Source organism: Taudactylus pleione, unplaced genomic scaffold, assembly GCF_031769625.1.
Source record: "Taudactylus pleione unplaced genomic scaffold, aTauple2 ptg000086l, whole genome shotgun sequence".
NCBI lineage: Eukaryota > Metazoa > Chordata > Amphibia > Anura > Myobatrachidae > Taudactylus > Taudactylus pleione.
The window spans coordinates 21,186,574-21,211,502 of NW_028284488.1; the positions used below are offsets into that span (position 1 = coordinate 21,186,574).

Below are 24,929 nucleotides of genomic sequence, written 5' to 3' on the forward strand. Positions count from 1 at the left end.
TAGGAAGGATATTAGAGGGTATAGGCAGGGGTATATAGAGGTTCAAAGGCAGTATCCTTAGTTGGGGGCTCATAGTGAAGTCACTTACCCACTCGCACGGCACTTACGGTTATCGATTTCTCACCAAAGGGTGGAGTGGCCACATGCAGGGTTTACCTGCAACCGCTCGGTGCTGAGATCGCTACCCATTTTCGTGTTAGCCAGGGACGCTGACTAGAATCCAGGGACAAGAGAGGAAAAAGTTAGGTTCTATCAACAAAGGAAAACAAACGTTTAAAGGGGTGCCGCAGTATTGAGCATGCGCCTGAGTCGCAGTTTTGCACACAGTAGAGACGCACTTTTGCGTACGCAGCTAAAAAGTTGTCATACGGTTGTGAGGTAGTCGCATTATTGTGTCTGTGACTGGTCGCATAATAGCGTATACGTACTTCCGGTTGTGCTGCCACGTGTTTAAATAAAGCCGTTGAGGTTTACATTTTTCAATTGTTATCGATATCTGGGTTAACGTGTATTTTTCTGCGCAGGAAAAAGTGTGTAACAGTGAGTATTTGTTGGTAGGGGTAACTTGTTCCTTACAGTTAGAGGTACCATATGACCTTCAAGTACTAAGTGCTAGTCGCTCGGTAAGCAGCTTACCGTTCTATACACAGTAGCAGGTGTACATGTTGTCTTTGTTGTAGAGAGGTGCGTGGAAGTAGCTGACTTAAACTTCCATAGGTGTGGAAGTTGCCTTACTAAATCTTATCCTGGTTTGGAAGTTGCCTTTTTCAAATCTTATCCAGGTGTGTGGGCGCTGCCGTTTAAATCGTCCACAGGTAATTGAAAGTATCTTGATTGTCTTTCACCAGTTAAAATCTTTATTGAAAAACATAGGAGTTGTCTCAGAATGGGGGCCATGCAAACAATAGAGATGTTAAACAATGATGTGCTGCTAATGGAAGCGCCGTTTGGATCGGCCCGTCGTATTATACATACTAAGTACGGTACTTATGCGATAAGGTATTGTGAGTGTTAGACCGTTTCCCAGAATTGGTAGTTTTGATAAAAATGTACTAGATAATGTCCGGGATCACATGTTTAAAGTTGTGGCAGCATGAAGGGGATGTGTGGCTTAAAAATGCGCAAACTAGCGTTGCGAGCGCATTGCCAGAGAATACATCCGCGACGCTGAATTGCAATACGGGCGAGCCGCAAAATGGCGTGCATGTGCAGCAAGGTAGCGTTGTGGGGAGTATTGCCAGCAGTTCACGCTCACCACCCCCATCTTATGTGGATGGAGGTGCAAGTACAGTTACCAATAATACCCATAAAAATGTAACAAGCAATTTGTACCCTCTCTTAAGCAACCATAAAGAAAATGTTTATGATGTGGATGATGAGCCTATTGTAATGTCTGCCATTTCCCATGCTTTGCAGATGATAGATGCTGCATCACAACAATCACGAGTGGTGCCGTCATTTCCATCAGTAACAGTAAGGGAAGTGCTAACACCCTCTGCACCCGTAGAGGAAGTTAATACCATACGTAGCAGCAACAGATTAAAGCCCCAGCCAGGTAACAAGGTCAAAGGTAGCAGCGCTGCCGGTCTGCATCCCATTCGGACAATAACCGTTCCGAATGGAAATGCAGATGCGAACGGTGTAGTGCCCACGAGGGAAGTAGTAATGCATTGTCCCTGGACAAGAGCAGAACTAAATTCCATCATAAATGATTTCCCCGATCCCAAAAAGGAACTAGCCAAATGTCAAAGATTTTTGAGAAATTTGGGTAGTTCTCTTGAGCCAACTAATAAAGATTGGCGTGTGGTGTTAAGGGCCTGTCTACCCCGCAATACCGACGTGAGAAAATTTATCACGGATTGTGTATTGGATGGTGACGTTCCCTTAACAGACCAAGTAAACCAAGGTAACATTTCCCGCATTGTATCTCAATTGGGTATGTATTTTCCGGTAGTAGTTAACTGGAACAAAATTTTCATCTATAAGCAAAAGGAGAGTGAATCTGCAGAAGATTATTGCGACCAGGCTCTGCAGGCTATCACCCAGTACACTGGGTTAGAAGATATTAAAGATAGCACTCACCACAGGGGAATGACAGTCACGGTACTCATGGACGGTCTGAAAGAGAATTTAAAGACTCGGGTTCAGACCTCACAACCTGGCTGGAGGGGAGTCACAATAGATACCCTCATAGAATCTGCCATAGAACATGATAAAAACATCTCAAAGAAGAGAGAGACCCAGAGCGAAAACTAATGGCTGTCAGTATACAAGCTCTGGAGGGAATGACTGTAACATCACAGCCAGCAGACACACTCGCATTTGCACACACACTTACAGCTGAACATTTATATGCCCTCACTAACCCCACGCAACAACAAAAAGCTCTATTCCACAAACCCTATACAACCACAGGTCCCATACTACTCACAAACCTCATATCCCCTTACCCTCTCTATCCTTACCCATATCCACCACCTTTACCCTCTGCTCAAACCTCACAACACGTGTCTTCACCCGATCCACGAACATGTTTTAATTGTAAACAAACAGGACACTTAAGTAGAAACTGTACAGTAAAAAGAATAGGAACCCCAAATCAGGGAAGACCTGGACATCCCCATAAGGGATATGCACAGAGACCAGCAAATGTCCAGCAGGCACCAGCTCCAATTGTGGCCGTAAATGCTTTATTGGAGAATGGTAGCCAACGCTAGGGGTCAGGTCATACCTGTAGTCTACAGATAGGTTAACAGGAAGTACTAGGGAAGAACCGGTCATGATTGTTGATGTAGCTGGTACTGAATATCCTTATCTTGTAGACACAGGGCCGACCAAGTCAGTGATAAAATCTCCCGTTAATTTACAGGTGACCAACGAGACAGTACCAACAATGGGTGTAACAGGTAAAGTGGAACATTATCCTTTAACTAAGTCCACAGAGGTTACTATTGGGCCGTTGCATACCAGGCATTCTTTCCTTCTAGCTGCTGCGACTCCTACTAACCTGCTGGGTAGAGACTTGTTATGTAAGATGGGATGTGTTATATATTGCACCCCTGATGGTGTATTTTTAGATATCTCAGAGAGAGTTGCACACGAGGTGCGGGATATGTTGGACACTCCTCAAAGGATAATGTATCACTCTACAAGTTTAAATGAAAATCCATCTCAGGTAGATGAAATGTTGTCCCAAATTTAGATTCCCTTTGGACTAAGGATGGACAGGATACTGGATTAATGGCAAATGTAAGCCCTGTAATAGTAAATTTAAAAAGCGGTAGGCAAGCTCCAAAAATTCCCCAGTACCCACTAGAATATGAGGTAGAATTAGGGTTTTTTCCAATAATTGAGCGATTATTTCAACAAGGAATTTTAGTTCGTACAGCTAGTGTAGCCAACAGTCCCATCTTCCCAGTGAAGAAGAGTGGTGGGAGGGGTTATAGGCTGGTCCAAGACCTTAGAGGTGTTAATAAGGTAGTAGAGGGCCAATTCCCTGTAGTGCCAAATCCAGCTGTCATCCTGATGCAGATCCCACCAAATGCAACCCATTTCACTGTCATTGACCTCTGTTCTGCTTTCTTCTCTGTGCCTCTCCACCCTGACTGTCAGTATCTATTCGCATATACATACAGAGGTGTACAATACACATGGACACGGTTACCCCCAAGGTTTCATAGACAGCCCCAGTATCTTCTTCCAGGCATTGCACGACTGTTTACAATCTTTTCAACCTGCCAATGGATCTGTTCTAATTCAATATGTGGACGATTTATTGCTATGTTCTGACTCGTTTATGTCATGTTTGAATGATACTAAACTTTTGTTGCTTCATCTCTCGCATACAGGACACAAGGTGGCTAAGGACAAACTACAGCCGTGCCAATCCAGAGTAAAATATTTGGGACACTGCCTAAGCCAGGGGTTACGACATCTTACAAATGATAGAATCCAGGCCATACAGAACATGACACTGCCGCAGAATCAACAGCAAATTCGTACCTTCTTGGGAATGTGTGGATACTGTAGAATGTGGATCCGAGGTTTTTCTATTTTGGCCTTGCCTTTACAGGAATTAGTCTCTTCCTCAAAGCCCAATCGTGTCATATACACACAGAGGAAATAGAGCAGGCTTTTCTTAATCTTAAGGATAGTCTGACAAAAGCTCCTGCGTTGGGAATACCTGATTGTGAAAAACCTTTTGATTTGTATTGTACGGAAGCCGATGGTTGTGCTGCAGGTGTCCTTACACAAAAACATGGTGATGCCAGTAGGCCCGTAGCATACTACAGTGCCCAATTGGACACTGTGGCAAGATCACTCCACACTTGTTTGAGAAGTGTAGTAGCTACCGCTTTATTGGTGAGTAAAAGTGAGGACGCAGTATTGGGTCATGATATGATTGTCTACACTCCCCATGCTGGATGTGCTCTGTTGAATTTAGCTCAAACCAGACAGTTCTCTTCGGCTAGGTTTCCCAAATGGGAACTAGCTCTAATTGCACCCGCAAACATCACTGTTAAACGTTGCAGCATGCTGAATCCAGCAATGTATTTACCATATGTATAACATGATGTACAAAGGGTGGAAGGAGGTGAGTTGCTGGCGGGAGGTGAGTTCAGCGGACATAATGATACGCACGATTGTATGGAATATCTGAATCAAACCTTTACTGCTAGACCTGACATACACGACACCTTTAGAGAATGTGGATGTTACTTTTTATACGGATGGGAGTTGTCATAGACAAACAGACACAGGTGAATTATGTACAGGTTATGCTGTTGTAAATGACAGACATAGAAGCTAAACCTCTTGGTCGTCCTCACTCCACAGCCCAGGTGGCAGAGTTAGTAGCACTAACTAGAGCGTGTGAACTGGCAGCAGGCAAATCTGCTAACATTTACACTGACTCGAGGTACGCGTTCGGGGTGGTGCACGATTTTGGGGCTCTATGGCGTCTGAGAAATTTTGACAGCAGCAGGCACACCAGTTGCACATTCCCAACACATAAAACATCTTTTAGAATCAATCCAAATGCCCAAAGCGGTGGCAGTAATTAAATGTAAAGCCCATACATGTGAGGATGATCCAGTGTCACTGGGCAACAACAGAGCCGATGAAGCTGCAAAATGGCAGCAGGGTTAAAAATGTTTTCTCCCACTGAAAAAATGATGTCTTTCCAAACAATTGATATGCTGAAATTAATTGAGATGCAAAGTTTGTGTTCAATTCAGGAAAAGTCCATTTGGAAGTCCAAGGGATGTGGACAAGAGTCCTCCGGGCTCTGGAGGGACGGACAAGGTAAACCAGTAGCCCCCAAGGCATATTACCCCAGCCTGGCTGAGGCAGCAAAATGTCTGACTCATCTGGGAAAACAAGGTATGTGCAAGTTGGTGAGAGCATACTGGTGCGCACCAGGTTTTTCTTCACAAGCAGAAAAGATAGCAATGTCCTGTCTGACCTGCTTGAGGAAGAACATAGGGAAAGCGATCCCTACCGAACCGTCCCACATTCCACCGACTGATGGACTTTTCCAGGTGATACAAATTGATTTCATCCAATTACCACCCTGCAGGAATCTTAAGTATGTATTAGTGTGCACTGATGTATTTTCTAATTGGGTTGAGGCCTACCCAGCGGCCACTGATACTGCTGCATTTACTGCCAAGAAAATAGTTCAGGAATTTGTATACAGGTACGGTATCCCTAAAATCATTGAGAGTGACAGGGGTACTCATTTCACAGGTGATGTTTTTCAAAATATGTGTAAGCTGATGGGTATTAATAGCCGACTTCACACCCCCTACTGACCGCAAGCCAATGCCAAGGTAGAGAGGATGAACGGGACTATTAAAAATAAGTTAAGTAAAATTATGGCAGAGACTGGACTAGGATGGCCAGAAGCGTTACCTTTGGTCCTACATAGCATAAGGACCACTCCTAGACCCCCTCTAAATCTGTCCCCATTTCAAATACTGTTCGGTAGACAACCTCATTTGATTATAAGTCCACAGGAAGACTTGAAGGGTAACAACGAGGTAACTGTAAAGTATCTTATATCAATGAGTAAGCAGTTAAAGAAACAGCAGCAGAAACTGAAATTGTTGTCCCATGATATGTCTGAAACTAACTGTCATGATGTTGAACCAGGAGAATGTTATGATCAGAAATTTCTTGCGTTCAGGTTGAGTGATCGGTGGGAAGGTCCGTACCAGGTGCTGACAAGTACTACATCTTTGAAGGTGGCTGAGAGAGATACCTGGGTCCATTCCACTCCCTGCAAAAAGGTCAATCAACCGGTGGAGAAACAAGTCGGAGACCAGGCTGATAGCATGGACCTGTATCTCGCGAGCTTGTTCCGGGAGGATTGAAAAGGTCGTAGTGAGATACCTGAACGAAGAGAAATTTGCAGGTCTTGTTGTGACAATGGACTGGCCTGCTGTGTTTATTTTCATATTCTCTTTTAGAGTGTTCACCATCCTGGTCGGTTTGGGAATATCCAGTTTCTGTGATGGGAGACCGATTGAGGAAATGGTAGCTGATGGCAGTGCTGATGGAGTGGAGTCAGGAGGAGTGCAATGCCAATCAGGGGAGTGTCTGACCAATCTTAGTACTGTTATTGTTAAGAGAGCTGTCATTCGGATACTCGGGGACGGTGTGGAGGTTTATCGTCTGAAGATTCCTGTATTTGTTAGCTTTGTGGGTCCCTAGTTCATGAGAACTGTATCCAACGGTGCCAACCTAAATATAACCCGTACTGGGGTGGGTATCCTCTAGAGGATTATCATAACATGGTAGGCAAAGTGTTAAATCAAACTGATTCCTGGGTGTGTTCACATGTGCCACAGGGACAGCATAATGTAGGGTTGGTGCCATTTCCGCTGACTATCACGGAAATTTTAGAATTACAGAAAGGGAAAACATTGGATGGAAAATTCCTCTCATCCAAACCACCTCATTTCAAACTCTATCAATTCCAAGTAGATAGATCACTTCTGTGTTTAAACATAACCAACCCCAATAAACCCGGGAGTTGGGAAGTGGCAGGGAATAATCAGACGATGACCTTCTCACAAAGAGCTGATAATGAGTCCATAAACCATGATCTGTTACGCTCAATTAAATCTAGTGGGAAACATTTTAGGTATCGGTATACATTGAGTTCCACCAAAGAAATTATTGGTAAGGTGTCAGATGGTTATTGTCCTAAAATAATACAGCCAGAAACTTGCATGCACCAGATGGAAGACCCAGAAATAGGATTGTTTGCAAGGGAAATGTGCTTAATGATAAAGATGCATACCATTCCTTATGTTCTCCCTGTTAATGTATATTTTATATGTGGAAGAAAAGCGTATAAGTGGCTCTCCCTGAGTTCCGAAGGTTTGTGTTACCTGGGAAGAGTAGTCCCAGAAGTTATGACCCTCACTCATGTTGAAATGCTTGGTATACAAAAAAACACACCGTCACCATATCTTCATCCACAATATGAACACAGAGGCAAATGAAATATGATACCTGGTGATGTGCACAAAGCCACTCAGTTAATTAGTGAGACAACTGACTTTCAAGTTTTAGTCATATTGGATCCCACCAGGATTGCTCGGGGTACGTTAAATTTTAGATATATTCAGGAACTTGCTAAATTGATAATATCACCGAGATGTACGATGACGCAATTCTCTCCCTATATACCTGAATGTAAGTGTACAAGAAAGAACTGGTGCAACCCAGGCTAGTGTTAAATTATTTAACTGCTGTTACTGGAGGGTATTGCGTAACATTGGCCACCCAATTTGGAGTAAAATGTTGCACCTATGTCACCAATGATACCAGCGACCCCAAGGAGGTGATAGACCGGAAGATGGATGAAATTCTGCAGCTAAAATGGCAGTTTCGTAAGAACCATAATGCTTCAGTGGCTGAAGTAGGGGAGAAGATAGAAGGATGGGTTTCATGGCTGAACCCAGTGAAATGGTTCTCAGGTCTAAGGGAATGGGTCCAGGAAATGATCGCCAGTATAGGCAAATTCTTAATCCTTATACTGATTGGCATAATAATTGGCAAATGTGTCTGGTGTGTTCCTACTGTGTTGAAGTTTGGAAAATGTAAAAATAGAGTAAAACGAAAGAACGAAATTATGATGGTGGTCAGTATGAATACTGAGGTAAATACAGAACTGCATTACAACCCTGAACTAGGAAATACCATCATTTAATGTATTATATTTAGACATGCATAGACTGTATTATTGAAATGTTATTTTTAAAAACACCTCAGATAATGTAAAGCCTCAATTCCCCTTCAAGACTGCCTTTATAGGACTGGTGTATCCCCACACCTTTCATATGATCTTCCAAGATCCACGGTGTGCGTATAATAGTAGTTTTATGTCCCCACTCAGAAACACATTATAGATGGATTAAGAACCACCTTGTGCCATCCCATAATAACACAAAATAGTATAGAAATGTAAGCCTAAATTATATTTTAAAATCAGATTGTGATAGCATGTTGTTCACTATCAAAGGGTGGACTGTTGAAGCTGGATTATTGGCTGAGACAAGATCAGTTTAAAATTGAATCGCAGTGACACCATTTTGCGACTGGCCGTAAGACGCCATCTTGGAAATGAGATCGCAAGATGCCATTTTGCGAATGACCGCCTAAGCGCCATTTTAGATAAACTCACACTTTAGTACATGTGGCGATATTACTATTAGCATCATGCGATTGCATCTGTGACCATCGCCATAAGTTACGGCGATTCATAAAAAGCCCATTTCATGACTTTACGTAGTTTGGGTGCTCTGGATAGTGTATATTATTATAATTCCCTTAAAGGATATATTTCAGAAATGGCTGTACAGTATGTAAAAATTGGATTGCAATTAGCTAAACAGAGCAAATGGCCACGTGACAACTAGCCTGTGTAGACAAGCTTCATGGACATAACGTCTTCTCTCACTCCAGGTGGCCCTGCTCGAATACAGCAAGAGGGTTGTTTCTAGCACCTTACATTAGCAGGCTTCCTACAATAAAATACCTTCAAAGGCAAGAGTGTTATCTGAGGTTTGGGTCTTGTAGCTGTGCTAATTTGCATTTACACAAGAACCTGGGAGAACAAAGGACTGTACTTTTGAGCCTGGGAAAGGTGGGGGCTGCTGAGAGAGTGGGCATGTGGAACTATAATGCTCAGCATTCCACTGCTAGGTGTTCACTTAGTTTAAGTGAGATTTAAGTGCACCATTTCTCATATGCACAATTGCGCTGTTATGCCTTCACTAATATGCGATTAGTTAAGATCCTGTATGAAAACGCTGTTTATTAGCTTCATGCGCACGCATCTGCCCTAAGTTAACTAGCGTCTTTACATCACACCCCGCATACTTATACTTTACATATTCACATAAAAGGTTTAATAAGCTTTAATGTGTAAGATTTAAGTTTGTTCATTTAGCATAAATGCTGTGAAATAAAGATTATTTGGTAACTAAGGTTTTATACATAAGTAAGCCGTGATTGGTATTGTACTGATGCGTACTCTTTCAACAGTATTTCCGGTACCATCGGTGTGGAGATCGCATCATGCATTCTCAACTTATGAACCGCAGAGACTTCAAGCAACAAAATGTACATTATATGAACTGTTAGGATGTTGTATGAGGCAGGAAACCAGAGACCCCCAGTTGTTAGAGGCTGGGTTGTGTCTATTTGAATCAACCTGTTAAATGCCTCGTAACATATGCCCTCTCCTTTAGGACCAATGGTATTGGCAACAAACTTCTCTATTGTGTTGTTTATTTCTGGGGGGTATAAATATGTGTGCTCTGATCCTGCGTTCCTAGTCTTTGTGCTGAATGCTGATTGACGAGGGGTTTCTTGATGATGCCTAACATTTGGACCAGAGAGTGCTGCGTATGTATAATTGTACTTGGGTCTGTATAATCTTTTTGCATTAAGATTATATGAGGATCATAGCGTGTAACTGCTGTACTTTTACTTAACCACATGTTCTAGGTCTGGAGTCTTTATTTACTGGATGACTGCGTACGCAAATTAGCGTCATCCTTAGAGGTTTATAGGAAGGATATTAGAAGGTATAGGCAGGGGTATATAGAGGTTCAAAGGCAGTATCCTTAGTGTGTATCCAGGAAGAGGAGAAAAATGAGCGAATGAACGATTACGACATTGTTATTCAATCGTTCATTAATCCTGCAGTAAAATGGCGGCAACGACCAGCGATGCGTGTTCCCGCATTTATCATCGCCTGAATATGCAGGCCAACCTGACGAGATTGTCAGTTTGGGGATGAGTGAGGGTGCCTGCACTGAACGACATATTGTCGGCATATTATCCACTGCACAGGATGAAGAACGATTGAACTATTACAGTGTTGTACTCTTGCATATCCACTACATGAGAGTGGATCGATTGTATCTAAATTCCTATCAGGAGGAGTGGAAACTGCTGCCTCTTTCTATATTAACCGATGTGCTAGAGCGCACTCTGTGGGGAACTTAACTTCTGCTAAGCTGTCACAGGTCCAGGCCACTTGTGGTGACCGTGGTTCAGTCTCCATAGCCTAATGAAGGGGAAACAGAAGTGAGAGGTATTTATTGCACCGAAGCTGCTTAACTGAAATTAAGCTAATTAGCAGCACTGCGGTGAAATAAGCGATTTTACAAATTGTTTAAATACAGTGCATTTAAACAACAATAACAAATATATACAACCATGAACAAAAACATTATGACCACTCCAATATGAAGCAAATGACATGTCACTGTCAGGAATATATCAGATCAGGTCTGGCCAACCTGTGGCTCTCCAGCTGTTGTGAAACTACAAGTTCCAGCATGCCCTGCCACAGTTTTGCTATTAGGGAATGCTAAAACTGGCAGGGCATGCTGGGATTTGTAGCTTCACAATAGCTGGAGCGCCAGTTTGGCCATGCCTATATTAGATGGTAAGCAGACATTAGGTACTCGTAGTGGCATGTTGAGTGCAGTGCTCAAAGTCAGCCGTGGGGAGTACCTATTGACAATGGTCAGAGGAGGGAAACACCACAAACTGCCAACAAGGGGTTGGGCTGCCAAGACTCAGCCTTTCGTTGACATCCGGCTTCGATATTACATCTGGTACAAACAAAAAAATAAAAACTGGTAATGTGCGCAGAAATTTTTAATGATATCAGCAGTAATAATATGTCAAGACACACAGTGCCCGGAACCCTTCTGTGTATGGGATTGCATAGCCGCAGCCAGAGTGCCCATGTTAACCAATGTCCACTGTCAAAAGTGCCTACAATGGGCATGCGAACGTTGTAACTGGACCTTGGATCAATAGAAGGTGATCACCTGGTACAATAAATTCCATTGTCTGTTGCATAAGATGGACAGCAGGGTATGTGTGCGATATTTACCTAGGGAAGAGATGGCACCAGGACGCGGTGTGGGAAGAAAACGAGCGAGTGAAGGAAGTGTGATGCTCTGGGTAATAATCTTCTGGAAAACCCTGTGTCTGGTCATTCATGTAATTTGTCGTGTACCACCAACCTAAACATCACTGCAGACCAGGAACATCCTTTAATGGTGACAATGTTCTATGATGGAAGTGGCCTCTTTAAGCAGGATAATGCATTAGGTTACACAGTTTATTCGAGAATGGTTTGAGTTTGACAAAGATGATGAAGACTCAAGATGTTGCTCCAGATCTCATACCTTGTTGCATCTGCAGTGGCTCCACCTTGCAGCTTACAGGTGTTAAAGAATCTGCTGGTAACGTCCTGGTACCAGATACCACAGAACATCTTCACAGGTTTTAGTCCATGGGGTGTATTTACTAAAGTGCCAGTTTTTAGAAATGGAGATGATGCCCCTAGGAACCAATTAGATTCTACTTAACATTTAACTAGCACCTTCTAGAGATAATAGCTAGAATGTGATTGGTTGCTATTGGCAACATCTCCACGTCTAAAAACTCTCACTTTTGTAAATATACCCCATGTCTCTGTGTGAGAGCTGTTTTGGAGGCACACAGATGAGTAACAGGCAGGTGGTCAAAATTCTTTGGCTCAGTGTATAGAAATAAGAATTTTAAAGCTGCTCTAGTCGCCCTGCTCCTGTGGGGACTAAGAAAAAGCTGCTGGCTATATCTTTTATACTCCATTTTTCTAGTGTCCCCCAATGAATGCAAGAACAATTCAATGGGCAATAATCATAATGTGCGGTTAGCAATATCACGCGTCAGTTTATCTACTCATAATAGAGGTTACAAAGGATGGGTGTGGTATAAGACAAAGACAGTAATTAGGTAGACACCAGGGAGTAAATTTACTAAAGTGAGCGTTTTTAGAAGTGATGTTACCCATAGCAACCAATCAGATTCTACTTAACATTTAACTAGCACCTCCGAGAAGATAATAGCTAGAATCTGATTGGTTGCTATGGGCAACATCACTTTTAAAACTCACTTCTAAAAACCCTCACTTAAGTAAATTTACCCCAGATGTTAAACAGACAATAGGTTGACCTGGAAAAAAGGTCCACACACTAAAGGTCGACCGGGTCAAATGGTCGACACATTAATTTTTTTGTTTGTTTTTTTTAAGCCATAAGCTTAACCCTCCCCTTGGTTCCTAACCCTAACCATCGGGGTAGCTGCCTGACCCTAACAGTCCCTCCTGGTGCCTAACCCTAACTGTGCAGGTAAGTGCCTAACCGTGGAGGTAAGTCCTGAGCCCTAACCCTCCAATAATTGCCTCATCCTAAAAAAAAAAAATCATGTTGACCATTTTCATGTCGACATTTTGACCATGTCGTCCATTTGTACACTTCGACCTTCTTATGTTGACATTTAGTGTGTCAACCTTTTGTCCCTGTTGACCTATTGACTGTCTAACATCTGGTGTCTATCTATTTACGGTCTAGCTACAGTCCGGAACTCACAGAGGACCGGTGTTGTGCTTAATATTAATAATAAATGGATAGATTTCAGGGGGGAATTAAAGTAGGTATTTTCTTGTTTTGTCTATATTTCATAGATTGAAAGTGACTGTAAAACAATCATTATCATATTCTGATCTGATATACATAAGATTAAATCTGTCATATGTGAAGCCGTGCAATAATGAGTTGCTTCAGGATATTATAATTGAATCAGGCCCCACAGGAACTATTACCACAGTGATCAGAGACTGTAGCAAATAGTGAGCGCTCGCTCTGAATCAGGGCGTCCGCATTTTTTTTTTAAACCCAGCCTCCTGGCCGCTTGCTAAGCTGTGGTTGACCACGTAGGCATAGTAATAAGGCCTGGGTAATATAGTTGCAATAATATTTCCTTTAGAAGTCTGGCAATCAGACACTACTTAATTTATACTGAGGGCCTGATTCTGCAAGGATCATAATTGCGAAGCTACACGCAGGATATAGATATATGATGCACGCAGGCAGTTTTGCAATTGCGATCCTTGCAGATATGATAATGAGGCAGGAGGCATCACGCCTCCTGTGCATTACTTATCCGAGCAGCATCGTATAATGTGCTTACCATTGCCCGGCTGCAGTGACCCATGTTTAGAGGTAGAGGCAAGGAAATCTCTGCCAGCCGATGGAGATCCTGGCTTCTTCCCTCCCCCACAACGGCAGCGACACGCCTCAGTTTCGGGCATCACCGCCCCCTCCCCGCCCACAAACTGCAGCAGACTGCAGTTTGTGGGCGGGGAGGGGGCGGTGATGCCCCCTCAATCACTGACAGTCTGCGAGCGTGTTAGCAGGGCCCACACTGACAGAATGGGTCCTGCGCCTGTGCAGATTCCCAAACATGGGGAATCTGTTTGCACTGCTGAATCAGGCCCTGAGAACACCATTAGTGCTAATACCAGACAGCGCTTCTTTTTAATGGTACTAGTGAAAAATATAGATTTTTATTCCATTTACTGTGGATATCTGTATCCCATTTACTAGAACTGTGGCAGCTCACATTACCCTTCTGATTTCCATAGCACCACACTATACCAAATGAATAGGACACATATGTTCTTAAAAATAAACTTGGCTGACTGCTGTTTTTTTTCTCCTCCATAACGTTACCACAAATGCTGGTGTTCTCCTTCATTGATGAGCCATAACCTGTACAAAATGCTTACAGAAGTTTTTCCCTATATACAAAGTACAATGATGCAAAGTCTCCGCCCATAGAACATGTGTAAATAATTCCTCTCCATAATACACAGCTGATTTTGGATAAAGCAGGTTCATAATATCACCAGAGTTTAAATGAACAATATACTGTATGCTTTTATTTCCCACCAACAAATGTTGATTCTGACAAAAACTATTAAGTGCTCCATTTATAAAGTGCTTTATTTCAAATTGTAATGCTTATCATTAAAGTCTAATATTTTCATAACATGTGCCCAATAATAGGCTTGAAGAGTACTCTCATTTAATGGAACATTTAAAAAAATATGCCATATAAAAGAGTGGTTCTGCAACTAACAAGTATGCTAGTTATAATGACATAGCTGGAACAGTCCAGGATAGCATGTTGAGGTAATCTGTGTGAAGGGTACGTCTTATTTGGTTGGTCTGCACAATCCTTCATATTGTCACATGGAATTCTTGAGACATCCATATCAATATCATCCAGGTAAATCATATAGTGTTAATCTTTGAATTCTATTCAGCCAGTACCATGACATGTATTCTATTACAGTGTAATGGTAAGTATTTTATGTCCTGATTTTAATACAGTATAGGCATCACAGTGTAATGGTAAGTATTTTGTGTTCTGATTTTAGTATAGGCATCACACCATTGTAAGCAATCAAACACATTAAGTGCTATTTGTCAGAACATAACTTGTCTGTGTAATTAAACAAGAATTTCATATTCTTCCTGAAAAGCAATCAGGTGCAAATGAGATTACTTTAAGATACTGTATTCTTATTTTCAAGTTCAACCATAAGAACTGTAGTTACAGATTTATTCTCTCTCCTTGAATGGCGCGTCCTTTTGCCATCCATGCGTCCTGATGAAAAAAAATACAAGATTTACATAAATAAAAATCATTATCTTATAATAACGCCATGTAGCAGAAGCAATATAAGAGCCTCCACACTGTATTAGCAATTTGCTATAAATAAGGGTAGGTAGAAGGATTGCAGCACTTTTTTTCAGATTCACAAATAACTGGCTAAAACTGGGCAACAACCGTAGGGGACTCAGGAAAGACTATTGGCAAGGTCCAACAGTTCCCCTACATCAGAGAATATGTACCCAGTTATTTCCTGGAACTGGCGCAATTTCACATGTGCAATGGAGCCTGAACAGGACATTACTGTACATCTGTCAGGAATTACAGCACTATAGTAGTTTCACAACTACAAATTTTGCAGAATATGTCTGCCACCATTGTGCTCAGTCAAAATGCAACCCTTCTATTTATGTAGTTATAGGGGAGGTTCGCTGATCTGCTTCTCACAGCGCCGACAAGCAGCTGGTTTCTGAGCCACTGCTGAGTAACTGCCTGCTTCTTATTGTGAGACATTAGAAAGGGACAGCAGTCTGGACAACCATTTGCCTTTGAATTGCGATTGTCAAATGATAAACCAACACATTCATTACAAGATGACAGACTCTTCATTAATATGACTGGTGAAAGACAATAAAGGCGCACATCCACTAGGCAATGGGGTAATGACAGTACGATTAAGACATCGTAATCGTACAGTCCTTCCCCATCTCCTGCAGTGCCTACACTGAACGATTAGTCGTTCAGTGTAGGCACCCTCCATCATCCCTGAACATGGTCAATCTGTCGTTATCGGCAGATTGACTGGCATGTTCAGGTGATGACTGATGGCGGAAACTACCAGCGGGAGCGCGCATCGCTGATAGTTTCCGACATTGTAGTGCACGATTAATTAGCGATGGCACGATTTACAATGTCGTAATCGTGCAATCGCTCATTAATATCTGCTAGTGGATACGCGGCTAAAGACAACTACATATACAAAAGTTTTAAGTAAATAAAACTTCCAGCAGCCAATTACCTGACACCCACTGATACAAATGTGTACACTGAGGATATTGACCCACGTTAAATTTAATCTAGGACTGTTGCGTTTCAGCAAGATAAATTGGCACCATAGAGGTCAAATGCACCCAACCTGAACAAAACGGTGTGAACAGACGTCTATTTGGCACCTTATGGTCTACAGCAGTAGTAGGGAATAGATGCATTTTTGGTGCCTTATTTGCGCAGCCCTCAACTGGAAAACATAGTTTTCTAGTAATTACTTGTGACAAATGTTGTGGCTGTACCAGTCCCTAGCTTGGCCAATCTGTCCCAGCAAAACCTGGCATCTCCTTGGCTACGGGAAGCAGTAGGCAGCATCAGTGTGCATAATAACATCTGTAAATGCCGTATGATACCTCCCACTGCAGCACACCAAGCACAGTTTCCTGGCTCTTCAGACTCATTTTGCAGAAGCAGTGACTTGCTGATACCGAGCTACCACAACATTCCCCATATAAAGGATCTGATACCCTGGGTCACATGTGCCCCCAGACATCAGGGGGTCTAAAACTGTCTGAATACCAAACATTAATGCTAGGAGTATGGCCATATTTATTAACTAGGGAAAAGGAGAGTTATGGTAAAACTTACCCTTGTTAACTCTCTTTCTTCGAAGTCCATAGGGTCCACAGGGAGACAAATGGGTGTAGGTGGGGTACTTGGAGGACCGGACAGCAACAGCAAACCTTTTTTCTCTATCCCCGGATGCTCCAGTCCTTCCCCCTATACCCCGCCCACAGCCTGAAGGCAATTCAGTTTTGTGAACAAGTCCAAGGCAGGAGCAGAATAGGAGAGAAGGAAGACTGGTACATTGAGGAATCACACTCACACAGAGAAGGAAACAAGTGACCAAGAGAAGAAACCCATAGAAGCCAGGTACGTCAGGGCAGGTGGCCTGTGGACCCAATGGACTTCGAAGAAAGAGAGTTAACAAGGGTAAGTTTTGCCATAACTCTCCTTTTCTTCTTCAGGGTCCATAGGGCTCCACAAAGAGACAATGGGGATGTCCCAAAGCAGTTGTTCAAGGGCGGGGACGCTCCTGCGTTGAGAGGAGAACTCGGCGCCTGAAGGAAGCATCCTGAGAGGCAAATGTATCAAAGGCAGAGAACCTAAGAAAGGTGTGGACAGAAGAACACGTGTCCGCCTTGCATAGTTCCGCAGACGCACCACGGTGGGCTGCCCACGAGGAACCCACAGAGCGAGTAGAATGAACAGATACTGTAGCAGGCATAGGAAGGCCAGTCTGCGTGTAAGCCTGTGAGATAGTCATGCGAAGCCATCTGGCCAGAGTCTGTTTGTTAGCTGGCCTTCCCTTTTTGTGGAATCCATATAGGACAAAGAGGGAGTCCGATTTCTTGATGGAACTAGTACAGTCCACGTAGATCTTCAGAGCACAGACCACATCCAAAGGAGCCTCATCTGCCGAGAGGTCTGGTGATTGAAGGGCCGGAACCACAATTTTCTCATTAAGGTGGAAACGAGAGACCTCCTTGGGAAGAAAGCTAGGGCACGTTCGAAGAACAGCCCTGTCCAAATGAAGGAGTAGAAATGGGGAGTGACAGGAAAGCGCCCCTAAATCCGATACCCTACTATAGCCAGAAGAAACAGAGTCTTCGCAGTGAGCCATTTGACATCTACTGAATCCAGGGGTTTGAATGGAGGTTCCTGAAGTGCGTGGAGAACCACTGACAAATCCCACAGAGGAACAAAGGGAGGTTGTATATGTAGAACACCTTGCAGGAAGGTGTGAACATCTGATAAAGGAGCAATTCTGCGCTGGAACCAGATGGACAGAGCAGAGATGTGCACTTTCAGAGAAGCTAGGCGGAGTCCGAGATCCAATCCAGCTTGAAGATATGCAAGGATTCTAGAAACCCTAAAAATCTGAGGGTCATAGTTTTTAGTAGCACACCACTGGAAATATGTATGCCACACGGGATGATAAATCGTGGTACGCCAAATGGAAGATCCACCTCGCAGAGAATGAGTCCATGAAGGCTGCATCCGGGGTCCTTTCTCCTGGCCCGTACACTAGAAGCTTGTGGTGGTGTTCTGAGGCCATGAAGAGACTCCCCTGTATGCATGTCATGACGGCTGAGGAAATCCGCCTCCCAATTGAGAATCCCCGGAATTAACACTTCAGAGATGGCTGGCAGATGGAGTTCGGCACATGTGAGAAGGCGGGACACTTCTGCCATTGCTGACCGACTTTGAGTGCCTCCTTGGTGATTGAGGTAGGCAACTGCCTTGGCATTGTCGGACTGTACTTGCTGACTGGCCTGCCCTGAAGAATATCCTGAGCCAGAATGAGGGCTTTGTAAGTGGCTTGGAGTTCCAGGACATTGATTGGTAAGATCTCCTTGGCTGAAGTCCAGTGTCCTTGGAAGGAGTGCTGGCTGGTCACTGAGCCCCACCCACAGAGGCTTGCATTCGTGGTGAGGAGTGGCCAGTCCAGGATCCAAAAGGGGTGGCCCTTGTTTAGGTGGGACTTCTGTAGCCACCAGGACAGGGACAGGCGAACATCCGGAGAGAGGCAGATCATCTGAGATCTGAGCAGATGGGGCAGCCCGTACCACCTGGAGAGGAATAGGTGTTGTAGGGGGCCTGGAGTGAAACTGAGCGTTCACCATGTCAAAGGTGGACGCCATGGATCTCAAGGTCTTCACTGCAGAGTGAATTAACACTCAGCAACTGTGGAGTAATCTGCGCACTCGGTGCTGAGATTTTGTACAGAGATTTTGTGTGCTGTCAAGAAGATTCTCTGAGCCTGAGAGTCCAGGAAGGCTCCCAGATGTACCATTCTTTGAGAAGGGATCAGGGAAGACTTTCTCCAGTTAATCAGCCAACTGTGCGTTTGTAGAAAAGCAATGGTTACTTGTAGATGGCGGTGAAGAATTTCTAGGGAGCTTGCTAAGAGCAAGAGATCGTCCAAGTATGGGAGCAGTCTCATCCCCTGACGAATAAGATAGGCCGCCATAACTGCAATCAGTAGCTGGAAGAGGATAAAAGGAAATCAAGCGTTTAGGCAGCTGAAACTTTTTACTTGGTATATTCCATGCCTCACACATAAGATCAGATAGCTGATCAGAGTGAGACAACTCTGGCAAAACTACCTTCTGTCGCTTTAATAAGTGGCTCTTTTGCCTTAGGAGTGGGTTCTGCCTCTTCTATTTGAAGAATAGATTTTACAGCTCTCACAAGTGCAGGTATATTCAATTTAGAGGGGGGGCTCCTCCTCCCCAAGGGGGAGTTGAAGTGAGAGAGGTCTTCTATCAGAGTCTGATAGCTGGGTGGACTGGGAAGATAACACAGCACACTTAGTAGGTTTACTATGTAAGGTTTACTATGTATTCCTTTTGCAGCATTTGTTGAAAGGCTGTAGAGGTAGCCGCCAGACTCTGCACTGAGGTAGAAAGTACGTCTACCCATGGAGGAGGCAAAGGATTCGCAGGGAGTATGCCTGCTGTGGCCATCCCATAGAGGGAGCTACCATAGGGACCACTAGGTGGTCTGCAATTTTTGCCAACACCTGTGAAAAAGAGCCTTAGGGGGGTCCTGAGGAGAGGATGCAGGGGCTGATGGGCCAGGTGCCGTATAACAAGATGCACATAGACCATCTTGAATGAGATCCTCTGAAGCTAATCCTGCTACACAGGATTTGAAAGACACCAGAGTGGGAGCAGCAGGCTGCTTGTTATTCTTGCCTTTGCCAGACATAGCTGCATGGATAATTGTAGCAGACAATATGGCACAGTACAGAGAGCAACCAAGATATATGTATAATATGGCACAGTGTATATAGGTAGATGAACCCCCTTATACCTCAGTATTCCAGGGTTATAATGAAAGAAAGAGAAAGTTATAAGCTGACAGTTGAGAAAAATAAACAGACAGCAGCGCTAGCACAAGTCACATACAATGCAGAGCATACAATATAACTGCAGTGGGCACTAAATTCAACTACATAGACCGCAGTGGCTGGTAGGAAATAGCACTGTGTAACCTGGCTCCTGGGAGGAAATACAGGGAGACCGGACCCAGCATTCCCGGAGACCTGAGGCTGTTGCATAAAATGGCTGCCGTGAGTCTCTGAGGGGACGGAGGGTGAGGGAGGAGCAGCTCAGGGGCGGTAAGAACGCTGGGGAATGGCGCCCTGAGCTGGGGAAGGGGCCGCAGGGAGAAAGCCTTCTCCCCTATGTTGACATCAACCACGAGGTCCCTGGCCTTAGCTGTCCCCTGCGCCAGTATAGGTCTAGTGGAGTCCCGGACGAACCGGTATCCACATCAGCGCCTCCGACCTGTTTCTTGAGATTGGAGGTAAGACTGGGCAAGACCAGCCTTACCTGTCCTCTTGAGTCCCGGCTGCAGTCTGGGATCCAAGGAGACCTACTTGCAAGGCCCCCCCGGAGCCCCATCGAGAGTACCGAGCTAGAACTGGAGTCGCTGAGGAATGATTGAGCAGCAGTGCAGACGTCCAGAGGACTGTCTAGCACTGCTTGTTCTGTATGAAAAATGAAAATAAATCATAAAAATAAAAGCTTGGGCTACCTAACAGCAGCCCCACTGTTCTAATGGTGATCCAGCTCCTGCCGGACACCAATTAAACTGTTGCCTTTAGGCTGTGGGCGGGGTATAGGGGAAAGGACCAGTGAATCCTGGGATATAAAAAAAAAGCTTTGCTGTTGGTGTCCGGACCTCCAAGTACCACCTACACCTCATTGTCTCCCTATGGAGCCCTATGGACCCTGAAGAAGAAAGATGTTAAAAGGCAAATAACTGTGAGATGGACAGGTAAAGGTCTTGCTGCTGTAATAATGTACACTGAATTAACAGAACAATGACATGTATCAGACCTTAAACGCGATGTCAGTCTCCAATCCATGACGCTTCTTTGCCACTTCTGTGACCTCCTTCTCAATGTTCTCCTGAATTGTACCCTTGACATCTATATAGTAGCAATCAGAGCTGGCATAATGGCAGGAAATTGCCTAGAATTAAGAAACACTATTGTTTGCATTGAAAAGTTTTAATCGCTAAGCTGACTATACAAACAAATGTCAGTGCTAAGGAGAAAACCCAGGATTTGTGCTCACTTATACAGAGCCAACAATATAAAGCCAAACTGACACACAGGGGGACGATGTTTCAGCAATGTACTGCTGCTTTTTGATATGTAATGCAAGGTGAATGGTTTTCCTTCTTGGGATAAGTTTAAATTATTTATGCTACTACAATTGTTTACCTTTCTGAAGCCAGCTGTCCTGTTCATTCCAGAACCATGGAGAAGGATTGGATGAAAGAATACAGTGTCTCCTTTTTCCATGGCCAGGTGCACTCTGGGAAGGCTTGGGTCATAATCACGCACCCCATGGTACATCTTATTAACTCCACCCTAGAAAAAAAAAAAAAGTAAAATTATGAATTTCTTTTGCTAGCATATGCTTCATAGCAGCCATCCACAAATATCTTCAGCAGAGCAGACAAAGGTGAAAAAAAAAACAGCTCAGGAAGGTATATAGTGTGACTTATACTTCCCTTCAGAGACTTGGAGAAACTTCACAAGCTGGGGGGGAGGGGGCGGCTTTAGAGCGGGGCACGTTCCCTGGGCGCCCTGGCAAATACCCGCATGCCTGCCCTTCCCCCTCCCGCTACCATTGTATCCTGACTTTAATAACAAGCAGGCAAGTCTGCTGTGCCTGCTAGCCTGCTGCTAATTGTGTTGCCTCTAGGGGGAGCTGCAGCGGAAGTGCGCAACCCCTCTCAGGCAGTCTTGTTGCTGACTGAGCTCTTCCTGTGCATGTCTATATGTGTCAGTGTACTGTACATGTCAGTGTGCATGCCTATGTGTCAGTTTACTGTACTTGTCAGTGTGCATGTCTATATGTGCCAGTGTACTGTGCATGACTGTGTCTCAGTGTACTGTATATGTCAGTGTGCATGTCTATATGTGTCAGTGTACTGTATGTCAGTGTGCATGTCTATATGTGTCAGTGTACTGTATATGTCAGTGTGCATGTCTATGTGTCAGTGTTCTGTATATGTGTCAAGTGTACTGTATATGTCAGTGTGCATGTCTATATGTGTCAGTGTTCTGTATATGTGTCAGTGTACTGTATGTCAGTGTGCATGTCTATATGTGTCAGTGTACTGTATGTCAGTGTGCATGTGTATATGTGTCAGTGTACTGTATATGTCAGTGTGCATGTCTATATGTGTCAGTGTTCTGTATATGTCAGTGTGTGTGTCAGTATGTGTGTGTATGTCTGTGCATGTGTCAGTATGTATGTGTATATGTCAGTATGTTTATGTTTGTCAGTGTGTGTGTGTGTGTGTATATATATATATATATATGTCAGTTTGTGTGTCAGTGTGTGTATATATGTGTCAGTGAGTGTGTATGTGTATATATATATATATATATATATATATGTCAGTGTGTGTGTCTGTGCTGAGAGGCAACGCAGGGGAAGATGATGATGTGACTGAGAGACGATGCAGGGGGGGAGCTGATCGCGTGACTGAGAGACGATGCAAGGGGGTGAGATGATCGCGTGACTGAGAGACGATGCAGTGGGGGAGCCGATCGCCTGAGAGACGACGCAGTGGGGGAGCTGATCGCCTGACTGAGAGACAATGCAGGGGGGGCAGTGATGGTGTGCTGAGAGACGACTCAGTGGAGAGTTGATGGTGTGCTGAGAATTGACGCAGGATGGGCGGTGGTGGTGTGCTGAGAGACGACGCAGGAGGAGGGGATGGTGTGGCTAAGAAAAGATGACACAGGGAGGGAGATGATGGTGTGGCTAAGAGATGATGCACTGAGATGATGGTGTGGCTGAGAGACACAGGGGGAAGGAAGTTACACAGGGGGAGCGAGTCTGGTTGAACAGCTGTTTTATGATGATGACTTTTTTTTAATATTCCCACACAAACAGGCATCTTCCGGACGATGTGACCTACATGAATAGTGAATACCGACTGAAGACACCATTGTCCCTGGGAGGATACATTTCTTCAAAGGTTCCACATTGTGAGAAACCACCGCAAAGGTAAGGTGCATATGGAATGTGAAAAAAGGTGTGTATGGAGCGCTAGTCAAGATCAGGTGACCACGGTGTGTAAATTGTATTTATTAAAACTCTTCTAAAAAACGTGCACACAGGATACAATATATGATAAGTATCAAATCACAATGACAGAAAAAACGTGGGTAAAGAGCATCTGAGAACACCTGGAGATGTAATACGGAACTGCTATGAAAGTCCCTCTCCTAAGACGGAGCTTAAGACGGAGTCTCTGCTACCTTGTATTTATCAGACGACAGCCCGGGGTGGAAGTCTCCACAGTGGTACGCACAACACACGGCACCTCTGCTCTCAGTCGCAATGATACATACAAGTGGCCCCCATACCCTCCGCCAGGATTGTTACCGGCGGCAGATATTCGGGACACTCGGGAGCGATCTAAGGGCCTGATTCAGAGCCGGACGCTCTGACCAGAGCGCTCGCTCTGAATCAGGGCCCTCCTCCATGAAAATGGAGCGGCCTCCTGGCCGCTCGCATAGCTGTGGGTGACCACCCACAGCATATGCGAGCGGCCAAAAAGATGGTCGCGATGGTCTTGACCGATGGTCTTGACCATTGCGACCATCGGAAATAAATAGTCTACCTAGCTTAGAGAGAGGAAACAAACACATAGAAAGAGAAGCCATCACATTACATACCATATGGGGATGTATCTTTCAAATTGCTAAGTTAGAAGAGAGCTGCTTTAAGAAACATGAAGTCTCCTAAAGCAGCTTGCTGTTGATCTACCACTTGGATCCTATACAGGTCCTCCATCATCTAATGTAGGTGTGTTCAACTTCAGTTGTCAAGTACCACCCCAACAGGTTAGGTTATCAGATATTTTTAAATCATGCACAAGTGATTTAATCTATTTTGCTGGGTCAGTAATAATCCCACCTGTTTCCCACAGGCAGAAATCGTGAAAACATGACCTGTTGGTGGTTCTTGAGACTGGAGTTGAACCCCCTTGTTCTAATGAAATAGCTGTCCTTTCAAACAGAATGACTACTGCGGCATCAATTCAAATCAATGAATGGTATTTACAAATGTCCTTATCATGAAAGCTACATATACGGCTAAGTACTGTATGTGTATTTTTCAGGAGATTAAACTGCCAATTGTCCATTTATTCCTATTCTTTATTAATGAGACTTTCAACAACTTGGAGTACTACAAATAAATCTAATTCCAAGGTTTTGCAAAATTGTAATACATTCACAACTTCAGGATTAAACAACCTTGGTTCTCCCACAGCCTCTCCTGACTTACTTAATGGTGAATCAAGATCCACAATAGAGTCCAGGGACTCACTGGCACCAGAGGGACCAAACTGTACTTCCTTTATGTGCACACTGGACCTCTTCTGAACATGTATATTAAGTCCTCCTTAGAGACAAACTTATCCTGCACTGATGTAATCACCAATGCAATGATCTCTTATTAATAATAGTCTGATTTGGGCTTAGGAATACAGTAAACACATATCAGTCTCACATAATATTCAGCTACAGTCTGAACACATGCTCCACAAATACAATGGAGAGTTTTAGTAGTTTTCTTCCCTTTGCTAGTCTTCTTTCCTCTGGCAGTCTCTGAGAGTACTAGAAGAGAGTGTTATGTATGTAGTTTTTAAAAGAAACATGTTGAACACTTGGAAAAGTGAGGATCAGCAGCAGCTGAATTGTCTACTTTTGAAAACATGCACGATACAAAAATCAAAGGTGGGCCAGGGATGGCCATAAATATTGATGCTCAATGTTGATCAATGGTGAGAGGTCA

General features: G+C 43.9%; 1 protein-coding gene across 1 annotated transcript in view; it reads right to left on the reverse strand.

Moving 5' to 3' along the window:
• Positions 1–14,351: 14,351 nt before the first annotated feature.
• PHYH (phytanoyl-CoA 2-hydroxylase) overlaps positions 14,352–24,929 on the reverse strand; it is a 46,696-nt gene continuing 36,118 nt past the window's right edge. Inside the window, exons 7-9 of the mRNA XM_088468774.1 lie at positions 21,329–21,478; positions 20,940–21,074; positions 14,352–15,036 (exon numbers count right to left, since the gene is read on the reverse strand). Coding sequence (XP_088324900.1) covers positions 14,983–15,036; positions 20,940–21,074; positions 21,329–21,478 — 339 coding nt within the window. The 3' untranslated portion in view covers positions 14,352–14,982. The remainder of the gene's footprint in view (positions 15,037–20,939; positions 21,075–21,328; positions 21,479–24,929) is intronic.